The 23592-nt window shown below is 39.3% G+C and overlaps 2 protein-coding genes across 2 annotated transcripts in view; both read left to right on the top strand.

The window, feature by feature from the left end:
• The first annotated feature begins 1325 nt into the window (after nt 1-1325).
• On the top strand, nt 1326-5759 carry LOC122660436. The gene is made up of 4 exons (XM_043855744.1): nt 1326-2895; nt 3913-4142; nt 4262-4471; nt 5180-5759. Exons 1-4 carry the CDS (start codon nt 1563-1565, stop codon nt 5327-5329), a joined length of 1923 nt encoding a protein of 640 aa, XP_043711679.1. The 5' UTR covers nt 1326-1562; the 3' UTR covers nt 5330-5759.
• A 2435-nt stretch (nt 5760-8194) lies between these two features.
• LOC122659609 overlaps nt 8195-23592 on the top strand; it is a 32605-nt gene continuing 17207 nt past the window's right edge. The window contains exons 1-4 of the mRNA XM_043854707.1: nt 8195-8431; nt 8535-8766; nt 8879-9006; nt 23470-23586. Of these exons, the coding sequence (XP_043710642.1) occupies nt 8342-8431; nt 8535-8766; nt 8879-9006; nt 23470-23586 (567 nt within the window). The 5' untranslated portion in view covers nt 8195-8341. The remainder of the gene's footprint in view (nt 8432-8534; nt 8767-8878; nt 9007-23469; nt 23587-23592) is intronic.

The following is a 23592-nucleotide window of genomic DNA, read 5'->3' as shown; positions in this document are numbered from 1 at the left end:
GCTCATCAATCTGCTAGGAGGTAGAAGACCATATGCAGTCTTCATTCTACAATGTAATGGCACCTGAAATTGTTAATGAAGTAGTTGTACAAATCATAAGATGGGAATTTGATACTTCCAAGCTCAAACCTTATATGTTTTAAATGTCATTGTATAAATTTTGGGAGAGGGTTTTTGAGTGAGGCTATAAGGAAGCACATTAATGAGGTACAACAAAATGGTTTTATACATAAAAGGGCAATGAGATCATTTTGTGAGAGAGAGTGCTAGCAAAACTTTCCCCTAACAGCTCAAAGAAACTTATGAAAGAAACCTTTTGATCCTGATTATAGCATAGTTCAATTGAAATTTTAAGATTCACGCATCTGACCTATTCCGATTGAGTCGTAATCAAAATGGAACTTTGTGGAGGCCAATCCTGTTGTCAATTCCACTTACTCGAACCATGTGAGTGTCCTATAGAAAAAGTTTCACTGGCCTTAGCACTTATTAGTGTTTAAAAAAAAGGGATTTTCTTTGACAACCCTTGAGCTGATCCTGACTATTTTTTTTCTATTTTTTATATAACGTATTTTTTTAGTTGAGGATTTTTTGTTTTTTGGACTCTCCTACTCAAGGGCCCATAGGCCAACTACAAGCTAAGGGGAAGGCTAAGACAAGCCCACAATCTACAACTAGGGGGGGAGGGGGAGAAAGGTGCCTTTTTTTGGCACAATATGCAGTCCAGGAGAATCGATCCCTTGACCTCCTAGGGAGCATGCACCAACTTGTGCAATACAACGACAATTTGTGATGATGACATAACGATAAATCACTTTCAATTTATTTTTGAAAACCCTTTTGTATGCTGACTTAAAAAACTTTACAGAATATGACAAGGGACAATCAAATGAAGATATCAAGGTCTACATACAGTTGTAGATGTGTTATTTAGACAATCCCTTCAAAAAATCGAAATTGCGCTGAAAAATAGACCCAAGGAATTTTTTTTGGGTAGAATGGATCCAAGGATTTAAAATAGGGGATTGAATTAGTCCCAAAAACCCTATAATCGATCATCAGATCTGACAACTCAATGATTTTAGGGTTTTGGATCGAGAATCGATCAGATATGAGACTAGTCACAACCGATTCTGATCCAATATAATCAATTTCTAAAAATGATGAATGAACCGAACCCGGTTCGGTTTGCGCGTTCCAAATGGACCGATTCACATTACCGACCGCGGACGCTTTGAATCGGAACCACCCGTAACCCACCCGATTCCGATGCCGATTCTTGTTTTAAAACCCTGAACGCCCGGAGTCTCTAACAAGTACGAAAACGATGAAAGTTGGAAGGGACCGGCGACTCCTAACGGCTATACGATTCTCAGCCTCCCGCCAAATGCTCTGGTACTGTTAATGGAAAAATAAATGTAATTTCAAAGAAGAAGGTGGGTGACGTTATTGACTCTTCAACGCTGCTCAGCCCTAATCAGATCCAAAGAGCCTCAACGTGGATAAGTGATGAGATGAGGTGACGAAAACGACAACACTGTATCTCCCCACCTTGCCCAGCAATGGCGTGGGCGCTCTGCGCCTTCACCAACTTTCCCCCATCTGTTCACAAACCTATTACTATTACTAGTAAAACCCTAGCTTCTGTTTCTCTTCGCTCTCCATCAAAACGTGCGAAGAGAAAGAATCATTTACGCCCTAAGATTTTGAAAACCCTAACGAAGCCCTACAGCATAGAAATCCTCCGAGACCAGCAGCTTGAGTTTTACAATGAAGGGTTTTTCGAAGAGGTCTCACTCGATATGATTCGACAAGTAGAAGAAGAAAATGTTGAAATACAGTTGGAGTCACTCGTTTCTTGTGCTCCTCAGACTGCCGAAGCCGGAGTTTCTAATGCTATTGGTGTTGTTTCTTCAAGGTCAGTGCTTGAATTGGCATTTTATTTCCTCGGTCTTTTTATTTTTCAAACGGTATGTACTGTTTGGGTATTGGGCTCCGCTGATATGGGTCGGGAGACTGGAAATGGTGAAACGGAGGCTGAATCGTTGGTTTCTTTGCTGGAAATGCAGAACGGGAAGAGAAAGGACTTTTTGTTGAAAAGAATTGGCCAAAATTTTCTTGGCTCTAAACCTGGCGATGTAAATTATGTGGATAAGTCCCAATTCGAAGATAAAATAGTTGAAATTAGGGCTATGGCTAGGGAAGCTAAGGAATATGAAGCAAGGAAGTTGAGGGCCAATGGGGTGGACTCTTTTTTGGAAGATGCCTTGGGAAATGGTCTGGAGGAAGCTAAAAATAAAAATTCAATTCAAGAAGAAGTAAATGAGCGCTTGGTAAAGTTAGAAAAGAGGCAGGAGAAATTACCAATGGCATCCATTAGTTATTTGATTGGTTCAGTAAAGGTTGAAGATAGAAAAGATTCAGAGAAATCTGAAACAAAAGAGAAAGTTGGGGAACTTGTATTTAAGAAAAAACTCAAGTTCAGAAGCTCCCTGGCTGGCCATAAAAATAAAACAAAAGGTTTTAATGGTTCAAAGCACTCTAGTTTGCCTAATGATAATAGCAGAGGAGCTACAATAAGAGATCAATCTCCAATTGATGGAAATAATCGTAATAATGGTTTGGATTTATCAGGCCAAGAAAAGCAGCTAGACCTATCCCATAGTGATTCTTGGAAGACTGTGTCTCCAAAGATGGAGAAAGAGTTGCACTGCTTGACTAATGAGACATCGGGAGAAAATATGCGAGAGGGGCTTGAAACTAAGCAGAGGAGAAAAGAAACTCTAGTCAATGAGTTGGGTTCCTCCCAATCTGTTGGTAAGAAGTTGCAGAAAGAGGGGGGGAGTTCAAGAAGGGAGATTAGGAATGGAGTTGAGAATTCTGGAGCCGGGACTGGTAAGGTTCCTAAACCTTATTGAAGTGCTGAATGAGATCAGATCTGTTCAATTATCTTGTTGCTTATTCTGTTAATTTTTTACCCAATTAGCTTCCTTTAATGTTTTTCCTTAAAGTTATTTTGGTTACTCTTGTCTCAGTTTGCAAGTTGCTGTTGGCTATTGATTTCTTTCTTGAAACTTGATTAAACAGTCTCCATGTGAACTCATTGATAGAAAAGCTTGGGTAAACCTAAGAAGTCGTGTAGATAGAACAAATGGAGACATTATCCTACACTCTGTATTGTGTGAATCTTTATGGTTCAAAAATCTATTTTAAATTGATCAAATTTAGGAGAAGGATTAAAAATGCAGAGCAGACATAAATATTCAATAGTATGTTGTGAACGAATTGTTGGGCGAGTTACAAACATAAATAAATAAGTAAAGAGAAGTGCACACAAGCTTGTATTTGGTGATATAAGGTACATATTGTTCTCCCATTCTGTTACATTGCAATTATTTGTTTATTTATTTCTGCAATCGGAACGAGCTTCGGGGGCGGGGGTTATGGTTCTTATATCTGCTGTTATATTTTGGATGATCAATTCCAAATTAGGCTATTATAGTAAGACGCTCCAATGGTTATAAGAATGCAAGTGTCTTCTAACTCAAAAGCATGGTTGCACAAATGATTGTTTGAAGTTCTGCTTTCACTCCAATACATCATAGTTCCACATAAATTTGAAAATGATAAAATTGCTCATCTCATAAAGCTACTTGCTGTTGCTTCTGTCCTTATTTGGTAAGTAATTATAATTTGAGACTGATAGTCCATTGAGTTAAATGCCAGTAAACCTCTTTCCCGGGATTTCTCCCAATTGGCTGCTATATGCTTTATTGAGTTTATTCTCTTACAGAGTTACAGTCCATCTCATGATAATCCATATATTTTTGCATCCTTATCATTCACAGAGTTTGAAGAACTCAAAATATCACAATATTCTCAGTGGCTTCCGGTTACTTGTAAATTTTACAGGTGGCGTTCAAGAAACCAACTATGAAAAGCATTTCACTGGATTAACAAAACCAAGAGAATTGACTAAATTGAAGACACAAGCATCTCAAAGCTTAACAAAAGAAAACCAGAACATTTCCAGAGTGTGCTATAGCCGGGCTTCATTGAGTGGCAATGGCAATTCCAGTCTGCCTTCAGAAACTAGAGAAATTGAGAATGATTTTTGGTGGTTGAAGCTTCCTTATGCCCTAGTAAGTACACCACTGCTCCCCTGATCTGTTTTCCACCTTTTTTTATAATTAAATATTAAGTTACTCTTTGGGGGTTCTAGAAGGCTTCCTTATAATATTTCAGCTGTTATTTCTTCCAGGGTATTCTTTTAAATAGAGGTTCTGACTGTGAAGGACAAAGAGGACTTTATTCCCTAAAGATCAGTTCAAATCCACAGGACACAAGTTGCGCATCTTATACTGTTGCTTTTGAGGACCGCACTGATGCTACTAATTTTTCTTATCTACTGGAATCATTTTTTGAAGATCTCGGTGATTGCAGTGCCAACGTTGTTCCTTTATCAATAAAAGTGAGGATCTAAACTTGGTATTGCATTATAAATGCCAAAATTTTCTTGTCCATTTCATATCTTCACTCCCCGCAATTAGAACACTGCATTTGCTTGGTTGAAACATTATTGGACCCTGCCCAAACAAAGAAGGGCATTTTGGGGGGGGGGGGGTTATTACAGAGTGTTCGCATATGGGATTTCCTTGATCAATATCTGGAAACCCTCCCTTTTCTTTTTTATGGATTCAGGGGTTCAGTGAAATACTCCAAATATGCATTGTCTCGTTTGGATGTTATGCATTCCCAGGTGGACTTCTTTGCAAAAGAGTGAATTGCACTGCCCTACTTATCTGCCACTTTTTTTTGGCGCAGAATCCTCAAACTGCCCAACTGACCTATAGGTAGTAGGTACTCATGCATGTTAAGTTATCAAAGCACCAACTTACATCCCTTGTGAGAGAATCAAAATTTCTCTTATATCCTAACAAGAATGAACCCTAGAGAAATGAACGTGGGGCATATAGATTAATGCAACTCTCACCTAAGATTTCAGCTTGAGAGTCACTGGCCATACCATTACTCTTAATGCTTCATTGTAAAGGCAAACCAATCTATCCTTTGCTCTTGATTAATCTGAAACTCAATATCTATCTATCAATGCGCATGTGAATTTAGAGCCAACATGTGATCTGATAATTGGATTTCCTTTTTTTGAATACCTTTTCAGGAACTGAACGAGTCAGTCAAGTCAAATGTAAGGAAGGTTGTTGTTGTGAGGAAAGGACAAGTTAAGCTTTTTGCTGGGCAACCACTTGGTGAGGTTGAGATGGTTTTGCGTTCCTTAATACAGCGAACAGAAAGAGAAAGTGTTGATTGAGGGAGAGGGAGGGCAAGGGGAGCTGGGGAGATATATTACTCAGTTCCCTTTTTGCTGGGCCAGTTATCACTTCATGCTGACATAATCTCTTCATGAACATATTTCCCCTTTCTATGGGAAGTAGGGGTCTCTGAAGTGCCAATTGAATTCCCATCACTGGTGAGCTGTGAAACCACTTGTGTCACTACTTAAAAGAAATAACCCGAGTTCCATGATCTTGATAAGTTCACTCTGTGGTGACAACTGGCAAGTTTACTCTGGGTATTAATGTATGCTAGGATGAACTAATGCAGACAGGCTCGTTCTTGTAAGAGTGATCCTTGGATTGTATTTTGGAATTTATTTGTCTTCCATTTATATGTATACTTGAGCATTGTCTCTTCTTTTGGATGGTTCTTGGGTCTTTTGATGTAACATTGATGTCTTTATTAATAGCATGAAAAGAAAAACAACATAGACAATTTCAAGAAATAACCGAGACAACAGAAAGCATATTAGACTTAAGCACAAAAGGATATACACATTGCACAAACCCATTTGCCCCAGGAGGCTAAAGTTGCCAACTGAAATAAGTAGATAATTCCTGTGTATTTGCATTTTGCAGTAGCAGCTCAAGGTTTCCCATGGCCAATGGCTGTAGTTAACTCTGTCCTATAGTTAATGCTATGAACTTTTATCCTATAGTTCTACCTGACAGTTTAAAAAGATTATAGAACCACCACAAGAGAAAATGGGTTTGAAAATATAAGTCGGAAAAGGTTGCAAATTGAGACTTAAGTTGGAGCCGTTTCGATTGAAACACCTGGTTTTGCTACACGAACCACTCATATGTTCATTCTGGTTTTGCTGCATGAGCACTTAGAAGTTCAAAATGCAACCTTTGTAATTTTGGGCTACATGCAATTTTGGTGTTGGGAACTAATGAATTTTTAATGGAACAGGCTTGATTTGATACAATTTTTTAGTTCAATACCGGATTGATTTTTATAAAAAAAAAAATAGTTAACAAATAGATTTTTGGTCAAGAAATTAAAATTGTTTAGTTGTATTGATCTAAAATATTTCAAGAACAAGAAATCCATTTGGTACTTCAATTTCGGAGCATAAATTCTCTATATTTCTTTGGGAGAGGGTGGCGGCAGCGATGGTGGTGGGACTGGGAAAGGGGGGGGGGGGTGGCAGTGCGGGAGGGATGGTGGTAGTGAAACCATTATTATGATATACTTATATATATATATATATATATATATATACTTTGATGAACATATGATGATGGAATAAGAAGCCAAATACTATATGATATCATTTATTAGTTTCCCTATCCTGATAGCATATTTATGTTATTATATTTCCGCTGCGACTCTGATTACATCATACCATTGTGTTGGTATTCATGACACTGCAAAGAGTTGATCCTGGTGTTGGTGTGGAATACAAGAGTGTATTCCAGTCACATTGCCCGGTGTTAGGGAGTGGGGTGTGACAATACGTCTAACCATTGTTATTATTATATTCATGATTTGCTGCTCTTGCTCCTCTTATAAAAGGAACTATTGTTTCTCCTTCAAGTTTTGAATCATGGAAGGTTGTAAAGTTTTATCTTAATTTACTGAAACTATGGTCTCCTAACAGTGGTCTTTAGATACCACATAGGTGTCACAACAACAAAAATGACAAATATTACACTGGTTCATTTAGTCCGTTGAGTCTTGAGTCATGGGTAGTTGATAAATAAATTCATAGTTGATCTCTACTATACCATTGTTTTGTGGCAATTGTCTTCTGAGCATGAGGGAGCTCCACGCTGCTGCTGCTGTTGCTATAACTCTACTCGGAATAGCAGGGGTGCGAATGGGTACAAGAGTGAGTAGTTCCAGGGATGAGTGTTCAGTTGGATTCAGAGGCGTGGGTCTTCGAAATTCACAAAAAAATAGAGAGAAAGAGGGGTGGTGGAGAGACTAATCTTTGCCGGAGGGTGGCTGGACAAGGGAAGGTCCTTCGTCGGAGTTGGTGGATAGCAAAACCCTAAAAATCGATTTAGGGATTTTTGGTTTGGAGGAGGAGATGTAAATAAGGGTAAAATAGTATTTCATTTTAGTCACTAATGTAAAAAGAGTAAAACTGTCTTTTACCTTTCAAAACTAACACCTCGCTGACACAGCAAACCATCAGGGGGAAATAGGTAAAAGTTGAAATTGCAGGGTGTTTTGTTATTATTTGGAGCACCAGGGGTGCATGTAATTTGCTCTCTGGTTTTTGCTTTTGTTTTTTTTTTTTGTTTCAATTTGTTAGACAATTATTAAAAAGGTAAATTACATGTCACCCCTTGATTTTCAAACGAAACTCAGATCACCCTTGGTTTTTGAAAAAACTCAGATCACCCCCTCTATAGTATGGTGTTAGTCTGCCTGTTAGTTATTGGTGTGAAAAGATTATTTTACCCTTATATTAAAACATTAGAATTAAATTTACAATACTACTCTTCCTTCATCTTCAACATTGGTCGATGGTAGTTTAGAAATTTAAATTTATTTAATTGGCTGACATCATCACTTAACAGCATAAAACTAACGATAGGGATTAATTTGTCATATTGGGATATAAATCAAGAGGTGATTTGAGTTTTTTCAAAAACTACGGGATGATCTGAATTTCGTTTAAAAACCAGGAGGTGACGTATAATTTACCAAATCCGCGACACATTTGGATTTGATTTGGGATCAGAACTCTAATTCTGGTTTTCACCCACCTTGGAAACCATCCGAATTCCCTCCCCCCCCTGGTTATTACAAACCTATATATAACCCCTTCCTTCTCGTACTCTTCTTTTTTGTATTTTTTGTATTTTTTTGGTAAATCCTCTCGCTCTCTTCAAGATAAAGAACAGAAATCTCAGATAAAATTAAAATCGAAGCTCTATGTAACTTATGCCTCTTTAGGATCTTGAACTCCCATAGTATCTTCTCCATCTTCGTTTCTCTGCAACGAAATTCGGATCGAAGAAGGGAAGCCATGGTCGAGACTAGGCGAAGCTCAGCTACATCCAAACGTTCTCTTTCTACTTCAGGCACTTCTCCCCCACCTAACGGGAAACGCTCAAAGGTACGCTTTTCAGATTTTGGGTTAGGTATCGCCTTCTTCTCCGAGGGCGTGACGATAGATCATAGCCGCGAGGTGTTTGTACTGATTATTGTTGGAAGTCTAGGTGACGGAGGCGTCTTCAACAACAACCGAGGTTTCTTGTGCTTCGCCGGCGAAAATACTAGACTCGCCCAAAGACTCTGGGTCTGAATCTCATTACCCAGAAGTTCTCCCCTCTGATCTGTCGTCTACACTTGATCATTCCAGGGAATCCGATGCAAGTGATGCCACCGTGAAAGAGAAATCCCCAGAATTGGGCGGAGAATACAAGGCTCTGCCTTCATCTTCATCTCTAGGTGGTTGGCTTGGATCTTTATTCATGCATAGTTCACTGCGTGCACTGTAACTTGGTGTTTTTTTAACCTTTTTAGTTCTTATTGATTTGCTTCGTTGCTTCGTGGAGTTCAGACAGTCCCGATGCCGAGGCCGACAAGTTGGTGAAGTTAGTTGGCGAGGAATTGAATCGAGGGAGGAAAGGGTCTGCAAAGGGTCGTGCGAGTGTTCCATGGGGAAAGCTCCTCTCCTCGTGGTCGCAGGTGGGTTTAGATGTTCTATCTCATTTATGGGTTTTGGTACCTTGCCAAACATTATTTTTCTGTTTGGTCTTCTCAATGTTGATTTATTTGAGGCTACATTAGATTCTTTGGATATAAATGATTGGGCATTGTGGACCTCTGGTCTTGATGTCATTCCTACACGCTGAATGGTTTCTTGCTTCCCGCAGTGTTTATATAGTTTAACAAAAAGAGTGCGAGGCTATGTCAAGAACTAGGTTTCAACTGCAGACGAGGAGGCATAGTTGTTAGGATTACCAAAAGTGATGTCCTCTGTTGGTCCACTGTGTAGATAATGTGGGGCATATATGTGCTGCTATTGCCTATGGAAAATGATGGACTAGGATAAATATTTGCTCATAATCATTTGGATTACAATGAAGTATAATTTTTCCCTTTGAGGGAACACAATGAGAAGTACCAAGTATATATTTTCTTTTTTTTCTGGGAGGTGGGGTTGGGTATGGATTATTGGTTATGTTCATGTTAGGTTTGGAAGAAGACCCAATATTCTTGATATTTTACTGATTGGGTGGAGAGTACTTCATCATTGACAATAATAGTTTATGGGGAACTTGATCTTATATCTGAAGGAAAGCATGGGAACAAAGTCACCAATTCTTATGAATTCCATGGTTTTCGAAGACATGTTTTTGAGTCTTTTGACTTCTGGGAGTATCTTGATATTGAAAAATGGGAAATGATATTTTAATTGAATGGAGTGATTCAAAGGAGCAGGAGAACTTCTCACATGGTTTAAAATCGTTGTTGCAAAATTCCAAGAGTCAGAATGTCAAGGGTGCATTATTTGGAAAGCCTCGTAAGTGCAGATATCCGCAAGAATAAGATTAATTTAATATTAGTTATATGTGTGATCATCTCCCCTCCCTTTTGTCTATAAAGATGACTTATTATAATTGATGTTTTATACCTAGATATGATTTCTTCTGCCATCAGAACAAAGAAATGCTCTTGGATGTAATTATGAATTTGATAACAAAGATTGTGTGGTGCATTTTGTAAAATGGAAAAGTTTGAGTTAGACTTATGGATGGATTATTAGATAAGCTGGAGTAATGCATTTTTAGAAGATACATAAGTAGGCATAAGAGACAGTTAAAATCGATTGCAAAGAGATGGTCAATAGCAACCTTTTCATTGATTTGGCTTGATGGTTTGTGAGGAGAGAGAGACTAACAATGTTGCCCTAAGAATTAGAGCTAGGTTGATGAATTGTGGTGGTGCTGTTGATTTGTTGCATGATCAATGCATACCCCGATCAGATTCAGGGTGAAACCTTCTAGAACAGTTATAATACACACCATGCTCCATGGAAATAAAATGTTGGGGAATAAGAAATGACACTACAATGCTTCATAAAACGAGCATAACATAGAGGAGAATCTTGAGACAGATGAGTGGACAGATAAGTGCTCTTATCCATGGTATAAAGTTCATTGACGCAGAAGTAGTAGCTAGCAATTTATTGGATTCTAAACCAAGGAGTGAGCCAAGGATCTGATCTTTCTTAAGATAAGTTGAACAGGCATATTGTCATGTAATTTGCAATTTGCCTTTTATAATTGATATGGACTTTTTTGGAGCTAAATGGCGAGACTCGAGAGTGCATGAAAATTTGTATCCTGGTTGCCTTTTTTGTTGTCAGTAAATGGAGTGCCACTATGTCACCTGGATGTTTCCATATTCAAAGAGCTTTGAAACTGGGAGATCCTTTGTGTCCCTTCTTATTTGTCATCTTTACTGAGGTTCAGAGCCATCTCTATATGGAGGCAGAAAGTTTGTGGTTATTTATTATGAAACTCGGAATTCTTAGCTGTGTCCTGAATAGCTCTCATTTACTGTTTGTGGAGAAAATACTGATTCTTTGGTAGGCGTTGCTTGTGTAGATGAGAATTAGAGATTGATTTTGGATTATATTTATTGTTGTTTCTGGTCTCAGAGTAAATGCGGAGGTAGCATCTTGTTTGAGGTGCAGGATTGGGTTGGTTCAATATGCTTATTTAGGGCTTTCTTTGGTGATGTCTATCATGCAAAGCTTTATGGGTTCAGGTGTTGAAAAGTGTTAGAACTGTAGGGTTATACTAGTCATTATTTTTGTTTTTATGTGGTGTTTAGTCCTACATTGCTAATTTGTATTTTTTTCCTTTCTATTCAATATTATAAATAGAAGAGCCTTGGATGGTCATAGATCATTCAAGCATTATTCTCCAAGACTGTTTTGTTAACATGGTATTAGAGTCAACTCTGATCTAAGTTATTAAAACCTCCCACCCTCCCATTGAATTTTTTTTTCTTTCCTCCTCTTTTCTCTCTTCCATCGTTTTTTCTCCTTGGTTCTCCCTCTTCCCTAAGGGCAGCACTACAAGAGGTGGTCGTATGATCTAGTTGCTGCCCCTCCCTACCTCTTTTCCTTTTTTTTTTCTCGTGAATTAATACCTGCTCGATAGCTGCTGGACATCACTTGCCGTATTGAAGCTTTCAAGTTTTTTTGGGAGATCAGCCCCTACCATTATTGCAAGCTGTTTTCACTTATTGGAGCTTCTTCAGCACCCTTTCCAGCATCTATCCAGCCTTTTTTCTCATTGATTGAAGACCCCCACTCCCAATTGATCTCCATCTTCAGGTTTTTTTTCCAAAACCCTGACAATTGTCGACTTTGGGTGTGGGGCTGCTTGTTGCTGCTATTTTTTGGAGGAAGTTTCTTCATCGAAGAGGCCTCTAATAACTACTGGACAACAGATTTATTGCTCTACCTGCAGATTTATTTTTGAGGCACAAATCCCATCATCGATCTCCACTTTCAGGTTTTTTTTTTCAAAACCCTAACATTATCGATTTTTGGGAACAGGTTCTTCTTTGTTTCTGATTTTTTTGGAGGTGTCTTCCCCTTCCAAAAAGGGCCACTCGACCTTGCTTTCAGCCCCTGTTTTGGAGTTTTAGTGGGGTTTCTCTTCACAGTCAGCCCTTCCCTGCCATAATGGGTGATTCTACGACTTCTACTGCAACTTCTGATCAAGATGGTGCAGGCAAATCTGAATATCATACTTTTCTTCCAAATTCCATCAAATTAGATGGCACAAACTACCTACTATGGTCTAGGTCTGCTTCTTTTGCCATTGCTGGCCGGGGCCTTACTGGCCATATTGATGGCACAAGTCTTAAGCCAACTGCCCCTGGTGCTTCCCAGACTCGATGGCTTGCCAATAATGGAGTTCTCATGTCATATTTGGTTGGTTCTATGAATTCAGACCTTGCACATGGTTTTTTGCTGTTTGATACAGCGTTTCAGATTTGGACAGCTTGCAAAGAGACATATGGGCAGCTTGGTAATGATGCTCAGGTTTATGAACTGCAGCAGAAGGTTCTTCATACCATTCAGGGGGACTTATCAATCTCTAAGTATTATGCTACTTTGCGCAGCCTTTGGCAATAGTTGGACCACTTCTCTGATTACCAACCTGATAATCCCACTAACCTGGCTGCCTATAAGAAACATATTGACAAGATCAGGGTCTATGATTTTTTGGCCGGGTTGAATGTTGAGTATGACCAGATTCGTGTTCAGGTGTTGGGCCATTCTCCTTTTCCCACACTTGAACAATCCTATGCCTTGGTCTCCTTTGAAGAAAACCGCCGGGCTGCTATGTTATACCCTACTGTTCCTGACAGGTCAGCCCTCCAGACTGCTGCCCAGGCCCCTCCTACAGCTGTTGGAACTCTCTCTGTTGGTAGTACTACTGCAGGCACTATTACTTGTGAGCACTGTCACAAACCTTATCACACCAAGGACAAATGTTGGAAACTCCATGGGAAGCCTGCCGACTTTGAGGCTAAACGGGCTGCCAAGAAGAAGCCGAAAAATAAGGCCAATCACTCTGAGTCTGTTACTACAGCCCTTACTAATGACATTGGCTTATCTCAGGAGGATCTACAGACATTCCTACGTGTGTTCCGGTCTTCCGCTGCCGCTGCCTCTACAACATCCGCTACTGCCACTTCGTCTACTCCCTCAGGTTCACACCTTGCTCGGTCAGGTATTTCGTTTGGTGGTCATTGTGCCTCTGTAGCTTCCCATCCTTGGATCATTGATTCTGGAGCTACAGATCACATGACCGGGTCCTCTAGCCTCTTCTATCATTATTCTCCTACCTCTGGAAAAGACAAGGTCAAGGTGGCTGATGATTCCCTTTCCTCCATCTCTGGAAAATGAATCATCAACTGCACTTCTTCCCTTCCTTTGTCAAATGTTTTACATATTCCGAATTTTACTACTAACCTTCTTTTTATTAGTAGTCTAACTCGTGATCTTAACAGGAAAGTAGCATTTTTTCCTTCCCATTGTGTTTTTCAGGATCTGGACTCTGGGAAGACTATTGGATTGGGTAAAGTGCATGGTGGCCCGTACCTGCTTGACGATGGTCGTCTTACTCCACCTCCATTACCACCACTACATCAAAACTCCTTAGTATCTTCTGAACTTTATCAATGGCACTCTAAATTAAGTCACCCTCCCTTAGGCATCTTAGCATCCTTACTTCCTGCTTTGGTCAAACCTTTTGATAAGATTGATTTTTTTTGTGAGACTTGTGTTTTGGCCAAACATACACGTTCAACTTATTCTGTTTCTAATAAAAGGAGTTCTTTACTTTTTCAATTAGTACATTCTGATGTTTGGGGTCCCAGTCGTAAGACTTCGGTTTTCGGTCACCGTTGGTTTGTCTCTTTTATTGATTCTCATTCTCGACACACATGGGTTTATCTTTTACACACCAAAAGTCAAGTTTTTTCTTGTTTTCAGCATTTTCATAACATGGTCAAAACTCAGTTCAATGCTACTCTCAAAATCTTGAGAAGTGATAATGGGACTGAGTATACAGAGACTCAATTTCAGAAATACCTTGTTGATAATGGGATTGTTCATCAGACAAGTTGTGTTGATACCCCAGCCCAGAATGGTGTGGCTGAACGGAAGAACCGACACTTGTTAGACGTGGCCAGGGCGTTGATGTTTTCGCGCCATGTTCCCTCTCAATATTGGGGGGATGCTATTCTCATTGCCACCTATCTTATTAATCGGTTGCCTTCCTGTGTTCTTGAATCCCGCAGTCCGGCCGATATTTTACATGGGAATTCCACCTTTGTGGTTCTTCCCAAAATTTTCGGTTGTGTATGTTATGCCAGAGACACTAAACCTCATGGCAAATTTGATCCCCGTGGGTTACGGTGTATTTTCTTGGGTTACTCTTTAACCCAGAAAGGTTATAAGTGTTACCACCCTCCTCCTCGTTGTACTTTGGTCAGTATGGATGTGGTTTTTCATGAAAGTCTTTCATTTTATCCGTCTACACATCTTCAGGGGGAGAATTCTGGTTCCAGTGAAGATGTGCTTGTGTTTCCTCCCCTTGATGTTCCTCCTGTGGTTGCTGTCCAGCTTCCTGTTCCTCCTGTGACTGCTGTCCAGCCTCCTACCACTGCTGTCCAGCCTCCTTTGGCTGTTACCCCTTCTTCTGAAGGGACTCCTTTACAGGGGGAGCATGTAGAAAATAATGGTGGTAATGATCCTTGTCAGGGGGAGATGACTCCAGTCCAGAGAACCATTAATGAATTTCAGAAGAGAATTGATAACTCTAATATCCTTACCTACAAGAGACACTCCAACAGAGGGCAGCATCAGTCCATTGTGGCACCAATACCTATCCAATTGCCGACCCAGGAGTCAGATCCTCCTCCTCCTTATGGTGAGACCTCTCCTTCTGATCTACCTATTGCTCATCGTAAAGGTACCAGGACTTGCACCCTGCATCCCATTTCTCGCTTTGTTTCTTATTCTCTTTCTCCATCTTTTCGTGCATTTGTATCCTCTCTTTCTTCTGTTTCTATTCCTCAAAACTGGCAGGAAGCATATACAGATGGAAAGTGGAAGGCAGCTATGTTGGAAGAAATGAGAGCTTTAGAAAAAACCAACACTTGGGATCTTGTACCCCTCCCACTAGGGAAAAAACCAGTGGGATGTAAGTGGGTGTTTGTGGTCAAACAAAAGATGAATGGGTTTGTGGATCGGTATAAGGCACGTTTGGTTGCAAAGGGCTTCACCCAGACATATGGGATTGACTATTAAGAGACTTTTGCCCCTGTTGCAAAATTGAATACAGTTCGGGTTTTGCTATCTTGTGCAGTTAATCTTGGATGGGATCTCCAACAATTGGATGTGAAGAATGCCTTCCTAAATGGGGAACTTTGTAAGGAAGTATACATGGATATTCCACCAGGTTTTTCTTGTGACAATACTAAAGGCAAAGTGTGCAAGTTGAAGCGAGCACTGTATGGGCTGAAGCAGTCACCTCGAGCTTGGTTTGGTCGGTTCCACAAGGCAATGACATCTGTTGGCTACAAGCAAAGTAATGCTGATCATACTCTCTTTATCAAGAGGGCTGGTGAGAAGCTCACTGTTCTTATAGTGTGTGGATGACATTGTGGTTATAGGTAATGATGGGAATGAGATCAGCCGGTTGAAGAGGTTTCTTGGGTAGGAATTTAAGATTAAAGATCTAGGGCCGCTACGATACTTTCTTGGGATTGAGGTTGCTAGATCTTCTAAAGGCATCTTTCTCTCCCAAAGGAAGTATGTCCTAGACTTGTTGGCTGAGACTGGTCTGTTAGGATGTTACCCTTCAGATACTCCTATGGAGGCTACTATTCGTCTCAAAGAAAAGGAGGGTGAACCTGTTGATAAAGGCCGGTACCAACGCCTGGTGGGGAAGCTGATTTATCTCTCACACACTCGTCCAGACATTGCTGTCGCTGTGAGTACTGTGAGTCAGTTCATACATGACCCCTATTCTTCTCACATGGAGGTTGTTCTTCGGATTCTTCACTACTTGAAGTCAGTTCTTGGAAAAGGCATTCTTCTGTCTCCTAATGGTCACCTATGGGTAGAGGCGTATACCGATGCTGACTGGACTGGCTCTGCAGATCGGAAGTCTATCTCTGGGTATTGTTCTTTTGTAGGAGGCAATTTGGTCACTTGGCGTAGCAAGAAGCAGAATGTGGTGGCTTGTTCTAGTGCTGAAGCAGAGTTTCGGGCTATGGCACAGGGCATTTGTGAGTTACTTTGGTTGAAAGGCTTGCTACAAGATCTTGGTGTTCCTATTCATCTTCCCATGATGTTGTACTGTGATAACAAAACTGCAATCAACATTGCATACAATCCAGTACAACATGATCGCACTAAACATGTTGAAGTGGACAGACATTTCATCAAGGAAAAACTGGAAGAATGATTGATTTGTGTTCTCTTTGTGAAGTCTGCTGATCAGGTTGCTGATATCTTTACTAAGTAATTATCTGGGAAATTGTTCCATCCCATTCCTGTCAAGTTGGGCATGATTGATATATTTGTTCCAACTTGAGGGGGAGTGTTAGAACCGTAGGGTTATATTAGTCATTATTTTTGTTTTTATGTGGTGTTTAGTCCCACATTGCTAATTTGTATTTTTTTCCTTTCTACTCAATATTATAAATAGAAGAGCCTTGGATGGTCATAGATCATTCAAGCATTATTCTCCAAGACTGTTTTGTTAACAAAAACATATACTAGAAATCTTGCCTTGTGGAAAAGTGGCTATCCATCCACATTATGCAGTTTGCCCATTTCCCCCCTTCTTGTTGTTTCCATTTTCCAACTATGGCAGCAGAGGATGGAACTGGATTTTCTCTGGCAAGATAATTTTTTTTACACATTATGATCTGGTGGCATGAAAGCTAGTTAGTATGATGTAGATAAAAGGAGGTGGAAGAGAAGAAAGGTCCAGCAAGCCCCCATCGAGCCCAGCTTTTGGTCCACTATCATGGGCCAGATTCAGGCCCATTACAATGTTTTAGTTAGTCCTTATATGGGCCTATGGGGGACCTTTAGTAGCTTTATTTAGTTTCTATTTCAGTTAGTTTCCATTATGCTTGGTAGTAGTTACGACATCTTTGTATTGTTTCTATTGTTGAGTTGTATCTAGAATATAGATCTTATACTAGGATTAGTCTCTAGTTTTTAATGGTTACTGTTTTGTAGGAGTTTCCTTCCCCACACAAGGAGGGACTCTACTGTTGCTTATTATTGAAAGAAGGGGCTGCTACATACACCCTCGATGAATTTTGAAGTAAAAAAAAAAAAAAAAAAAAAAGACTGGCTTGAGCCTTTGTGTGCTCTGGGAGACAGTAGGGGGGGGGGGGGAGGTGAGAAGAGGCCTTATTGGTTGGTGAGAGTTTCAGTCCTACGCATACCAGCACTCAGGAGTTTTTTGCCTTGATTTATCACTGTTTGAGGATTGCTGAGATGACCTCTTAGTGTGGCACATGTTCTCTTATATCTGAGTTTGGGTTCAAAGGAGGAGGCCTGTGGTTGCTATTTACTGCTCTTATTGGCCAGCATTAATGAGATATTGTTTATGATTCAACTAGCTAGCGGATCATGGTGAATTTTTTTGAAGTGTTGTTTCATCAAACATAGTCTCCTTCGACTGTAACATGGGAATGATCTGACCTGCGGATTGCTTGTTTTGGGCAGTTACTATTTCTGATATTAAGTTGCTATTTTGAAGTATTACTGTTCTGGAAAATCTAGCCTTGGAATGGATTAATCTTCAGGTATGATGTTCCATTTGTTGGGTAATGAATATGGTTATGTTGATATGCTGTTCTGCCTTGGGGATTTTGGAGTTATATTCTGAGATTTCTTTCCTTTGCTAAGATCTTGGAAACCAACCGTTGGATCTTCATCCTACTTTGAGGGATTGACAAACTACTACTACTAGCTACCTACATGTGACCTGAGTTTGGGGTTAATCTGAACTCTCGATTGGGAATAATTATGAGGTGTTTAACCTGCTGGTTGGGTAGGATTTTGAAATCTATGATGATGTTTGATTGAATACATCAATTTGTTACCAGAGCTATGGCAGAGGGCAGATTAAGGTCCTCGAATCAGACCTATGATCCTTGGAGTCAAATACTTGAGATGATGCAACAGATTTTTGCAGAACAGAGGCAACCATCAGACAGGATAATTGCTATGGAACAACGGATGTGTACTCCTTTTCCTACACTACGTAGTTTTGAATATCTAGGAGTAGGAGGGGCCAACCAACTCATTTTACATCCAACAACACCCAAAGATTCATGGGTAAAGGGCCACAAAGGGTTCCCACACCCCAACCACCTTTGAGGACTACATGGGATCATATTTTGAAGGTAGTAATGGTGTACGTCATAGGTACTTTGATGATTCCCAAAGGATTCGATTAGAATTGAAAGAAAACAATGGGAACTTTGACCCACAAGTTTTCTATGATTGTTTAAATGCTTTGGATGATTATTTTGAGTGTTACAAGTTGATAGAGCCAAAGAAGATGAAACTAGCATGGCCAAAGCTTATTTGGCCAGCAAGGGAGTGATGGAACAATCAAGAACGAAGGTTGCATATACGAGGTACAAAACCCACTACTTGAGATGAGATGAAAGAACTAAAAGCACATACTTTCCACAAATGTTTCAGGAACGACATTCTTTCTGTCATTGTGTACATGCAACAATTTGACTCGCTAGTTTCGCAGACAGGAATTAAGAAGAATGATACCCAGCTTTTGTCTCGATTCAAGTTGAGGTTACGATTAGAGATTCGGCGAGAGCTTGGCGTGGTTGATATTTATGATATGCAAGGTTGCTTTCATAAGGTTCTACAAACCGAGGAACTATTGAAACCACCTGTGAGAAGACCTGGTTTTCAAGATGTACACTAGGGCACCTAACAGTATTGCTTCGGATAGTCCCATAGTTCGACAATATAGTTGTCAAAGTGACAAGGCAACCAAGCCATTGGAGGCCTGACTAAGCGCTTAGGCGACAAGTCACCATCCTAGGCATTTTAGTAATTTTTTATTTATCCATTATATCTAGTATAGCAATGAAATAAATCGCCTTGTATGCTACATAAGAATCAACATTTAAGGCACATCAAGAATCAATAAACAAGCCATAACAATGCAATAAGGTACTACAAACTACATCAATATCCTATCAAAGAAACCTATTGGAATATGTAATCTAGAATACCATGGGGGTATTCTGGTCTTTTTGGGGTAATTTTATTCTTCTTATATTATTAAGTTAATGTCGGCCATGTGGGTTTTAGTCCCACATCGCCTAGTTTAGTCACTTTGTAATTTCTCCTCTATTATAAATAGAGGGGCTTACCTATCAATTAAAAAACTCAAGCATTACAATCAATTCTTCTTCCATCTTCTCTTCTCTCTCAAGTTACTGGTTACAAGTCCTAGGTTTTCTACATGGTATCAGAGCTAGGCAACCAGTGACTGATTCTCTCCAAGATTTGTAGCTTTGAGAGTCGTTTCAAGGTTCTCCGATTTATGGAGAAACCCTAGTTTCATAGAAAGAAAAGAAGAACTAGGGTTTCCTGCTCATTTAATCTTTATCCTTTTTTTTTTAATCTTCGACAGTCGTTTGTTGGTCTTTCCTGGTTCAAAGAATTGTTCGATGGAGTCAATGGCTGCTACTTATTTGGATTTCTGGTTGAAGAATCCTGCTGCTGATTTCTGATATTTGTGGAATCAAATTCTGGTTTGCTGCTGGTTTCCTTGGTTGTCAAACCCTAGTCGGTTTCTGATTCTTAATAGTGGTTTGGTTTGCTGTTCTTCTGTTGCTTGCTACCTATTTGAATCGATCCCTGGTTCTCGTTTTCCTCTTGTGGCTGGTTCTTGGAATTTGTTGAAGAGAGGTTGAAGATGCAGCTTTTGTTCCGCCTCCTCCTTTCCCTGCTTTCTGATCTCAGTTTTTGGAGATCTATTTTCTGCAGTGTATTTTTCGGAATCAATTGCTGTTCTGTTTGAAGATTCCTTGGAAATCGATCAAGGTTATTATTGGGAACAGCTCTATTTTTTTCTGGCTTTCAAATCTGGTTTTTTGTTTCCTGCTGCAAAAGTTTGTTTGATCCATTAAAGGTTGAAGATTGATATGTTGCATTGCTTTTCTCCATGAGCTGCTGCTGTTTCTGATCGAAGCATCAGTTTCTGCCTTTCGATTTGTCTGATATTGTTATCAATAGCTTCATGTGCTGATTTTTGCTTCGATTGTTGGTATCGATTTGCTCCTTATCTCGTTGCTAGTTTGTCGGAGGAGGAAGACAGGCCACAATATTCTTCTTCCTGTTTTTTGCAAAGTCCGCCAGCAACTCCTTGAACATAACGTGACTGACTAGGTTTAAAAGACAGCCACGTTACCTTTTTCCACCTTTCTCTTTCGTGGTTCTTCTTCCATTCTTTTATTTATTTTGTTTTTCCCACTTATCTTATTACCCTTTAGTCTTTCCTAAATTACATATTGCCATTAGTTCGTTTCCTCTTCCTAGTTTACCCTTTCTATTAGGGAGTTGATTTATTTTCCAATTTAGTCCCCTTTCAGTAATTTTAATTCCCATTATGTCCCACTGCTTCTTCAATTATCCATAGCCCCCTTGAAAATTCTGGTTATTTACCAAATTGCCACTCTCCATAGCCATTATTTTACTTATTGCATCCCATTGCTTTTTGTTTACCAAAAAGCCCTTGCAAAATTCTGATTATTTACGGAACTGCCATTACTTTTTCATACATTCCCCTATTTGACTACCCTTGACCCTTGAAAATTCTGGTTTATTACCAGTTTGCCCTTTGGCTTGTATTTAAAAGTGGATTTCCACCAAATTACAGCCATACCATCCTTTTTTCCAACATCGTTCCCTTTCAATAATTCTAATTCCCTTCATATCCCATACCTTTGGTATTTACCCATAACACCTTTGGAAATTTCTGGTAAATTACAATTTTGCCATTCCTTCCTTTTTAATTACCCATAGTACTTTTAGAAAATTCTGGAATATTATGTTTTTGTCCTATCTTTTACATTATCTCTGTTATGTCCACGTGAGGGGGGGATTATGTACAGTACACTTGCAGACATTGTAGAAGCAGAACTTGTAGGAACACTTGGTGCAAAGCATAGAAGATCAGAGTTTTCACCATTGCCAATGGGTATCTACTTTGTTATTGAGTTGAGTTTGCCGTAAGGGCAGACTGAAGTATTGAAGTATTGAAGTATTGAAGATATTTGGTTGTTGCCTATTTGAGGACTTTCGATTGGGTTGATACAGTTATTTTTCGCTACCTGATTCAGTTTGTTTTCGTTGCTTGCTGCTCTAGTTATTTCACTTCAAGATTCTATGTCACTATAACAATCTGAGATTCATCACTGGATAGCTATTGAAGATCGTTGAAAGCTGCCTTTTTTGGAAGACATTCCAGTCCCGGTTTGCTAATAAAGTCTGTCCAAGTTTTGAAGATCTATTTTTTCAAGTTCTTGAAGGTTTATTTGGGAGCTGCATTCATATGTCAAGCTGGATTCGGCTGCAACTTAGTTTTTCCCATTTTGTTCAAGTTGGGCATTAGTACCTTGTATGCGCCGACTTGAGGGGGAGTGTTAGCATTATTATGGAGTTCTTTTTTTATTTAGTTCAAGCTGAATTTTTCTTCTTCTCTTATTTGTATAATCCAGCTTGAGGGGGAGTGTTGGAATATGTAATCCAGAATACCACCATCTTTTTGTGGTAATTTTATTCTTCTTATATTATTAAGTTAATGTCGGCTATGTGGGTTTTAGTCCCACATCGCCTAGTTTAGTCACTTTGTAATTTCTCCTCTATTATAAATAGAGGGGCTTACCTATCAATTAAAAAACTCAAGCATTACAATCAATTCTTCTTCCATCCTCTCTTCTCTCTCAAGTTACTGGTTACAGGTCCTAGGTTTTCTACAAAACCATTTACCATTAAATTAAACATTCATAAAAAAGAATCATAAAATTAATTATATAATAATTGAACAGTCAACAATGAACTGGAAACATCATTCACTAGAAACCATAATCCATCATAAATCAGAACTGACAAGTGACAAACATAATTTGAAGAAAAAACAAATACTTGGAATTAACACTTGACAAATAGGCACTTAACAGAATTGAAATACGCACAGCTAATGACAAACTTTGCTGGAACTAACACTTAAGTATGTAGTGTACATTCCAATAGTCAACTCACAATCGTTGAACAAAATTTTCTTTCATTCTCAAAAACATGAAGTGGCAGTGACAGTGCCACCCTTAAGAAAGGCTGATTTAATCGTTTGATCATGATGAACAACCAAATATACGAATGTAAGAAATTCTGTAGGCAACCATACTTAAAACAGAAAAAAAGAAAAAAGAAAAACAAAACAAAGAAGAAGACAGAAAAAAATAGAAAACATAAAACCCGAGAAGAAAAAGAGCTTCTTGCCTATATACCAAGGGGAAAACCAGAGAAGAAGAAAAAAAAGGGCTGGGAAGAACCGAGTAGAAGAAGAGTAAGAAGGGAAAAAAGGGAGGATTTGGGAAGAACGAATAGAAGGGGAGGAGGAGGATGAGGAAGGTGAAAAAAAAAACCCCTTAAGAGCTTCTCCATGACACATCCAATTCCATATCTGCAATCTTCACTTCCATCTGATGGATTAGAATTTTGTAGACAACCTTTGGACAATGAAAAATTTTCCACATGACCATCTCCAATTGAACATTGCTTGAGCATTCATACCTCATACGGTTTAGCTAAAGCCTTTAAGAGCTTCTCAGTGGCTTGGATAGTAGATCCACAAAGCACAGAACCGATAGCATTTTGATCTCTCTCCTACTGAAAAGAGGACAGCTGAGAAAATTCTGAAGAGAAGCTACTGTAGAGCCTGTACCAACCAGAATGGGGAAAGAGCCCAAACAACCATGATGTTGAAGATCAGAGCAGCTTTGCTCGATAACAGAGACAACATGTTCTAGTAGTTGAAATAAATTCTGGAACATCTTGGCAAGAAAGGATGAGTAATTCATCTCTTAGCCTGAAAAAAATGAAGCATGTGATGAACAAAAGGCAAAAGGAGGATATGATGCTTGCTTTTAGTCCTTTCCAGGGTTAACCTTCTACCTGCCTTGCCTTTAAGGATATGATGCTTTTAATTTTGGTTTCTTGTATCTCGTGTTTTTGAGTGGAAGGGTCAATAGGAATTCTCTGGTGCACCTCTAAATGATCTCATAACAACATACATACTTAAGCGTCTACTTTTGCTTCAAGTGTTGATGATTCTTTATTGAATTTAAAGTCTTGATTGCTTTATACTTCTCTTTCATTTGATACGTATTTCTTTTAGTGTGAGTTGTCTGTGCTGTAACAAGATGAAAGTCAGTCCATTGTTAAGCTGCATTTATTGGCCATCTGATCTTACTAGGAGCCAGTGGTATTTTGTATTTGTTGTTTGTTAATAATATCCTCATACTTTATTAATTATTTTGCCCCAGAAGAAGCCCCTGCTCATTTCTGGATCTACTTTCACAGTTGGTCATGGCCACAATTGTGACTTACAGCTGATGGATCCATCTGTCAGCTCAATTCTGTGTAAACTGAGGCACAAAGAGGTACAT

Source organism: Telopea speciosissima, chromosome 4, assembly GCF_018873765.1.
Source record: "Telopea speciosissima isolate NSW1024214 ecotype Mountain lineage chromosome 4, Tspe_v1, whole genome shotgun sequence".
Taxonomy (NCBI): Eukaryota; Viridiplantae; Streptophyta; class Magnoliopsida; order Proteales; family Proteaceae; genus Telopea; species Telopea speciosissima.
Note: the sequence above shows the minus strand (reverse complement) of the source record. Positions and strands in the feature narration are given on the sequence as shown.

Excerpts from the sequence above, each read along its gene's own strand:
- LOC122660436 (XM_043855744.1), top strand. The coding sequence starts at position 1,563 with ATGGCGTGGGCGCTCTGCGCCTTCACCAACTTTCCCCCATCTGTTCAC. Across the intron at positions 4,143-4,261 it reads TGAAGCTTCCTTATGCCCTA|GGTATTCTTTTAAATAGAGG; the intron begins GTAAGTACACCA and ends TATTTCTTCCAG. Across the intron at positions 4,472-5,179 it reads TTGTTCCTTTATCAATAAAA|GAACTGAACGAGTCAGTCAA; the intron begins GTGAGGATCTAA and ends ATACCTTTTCAG.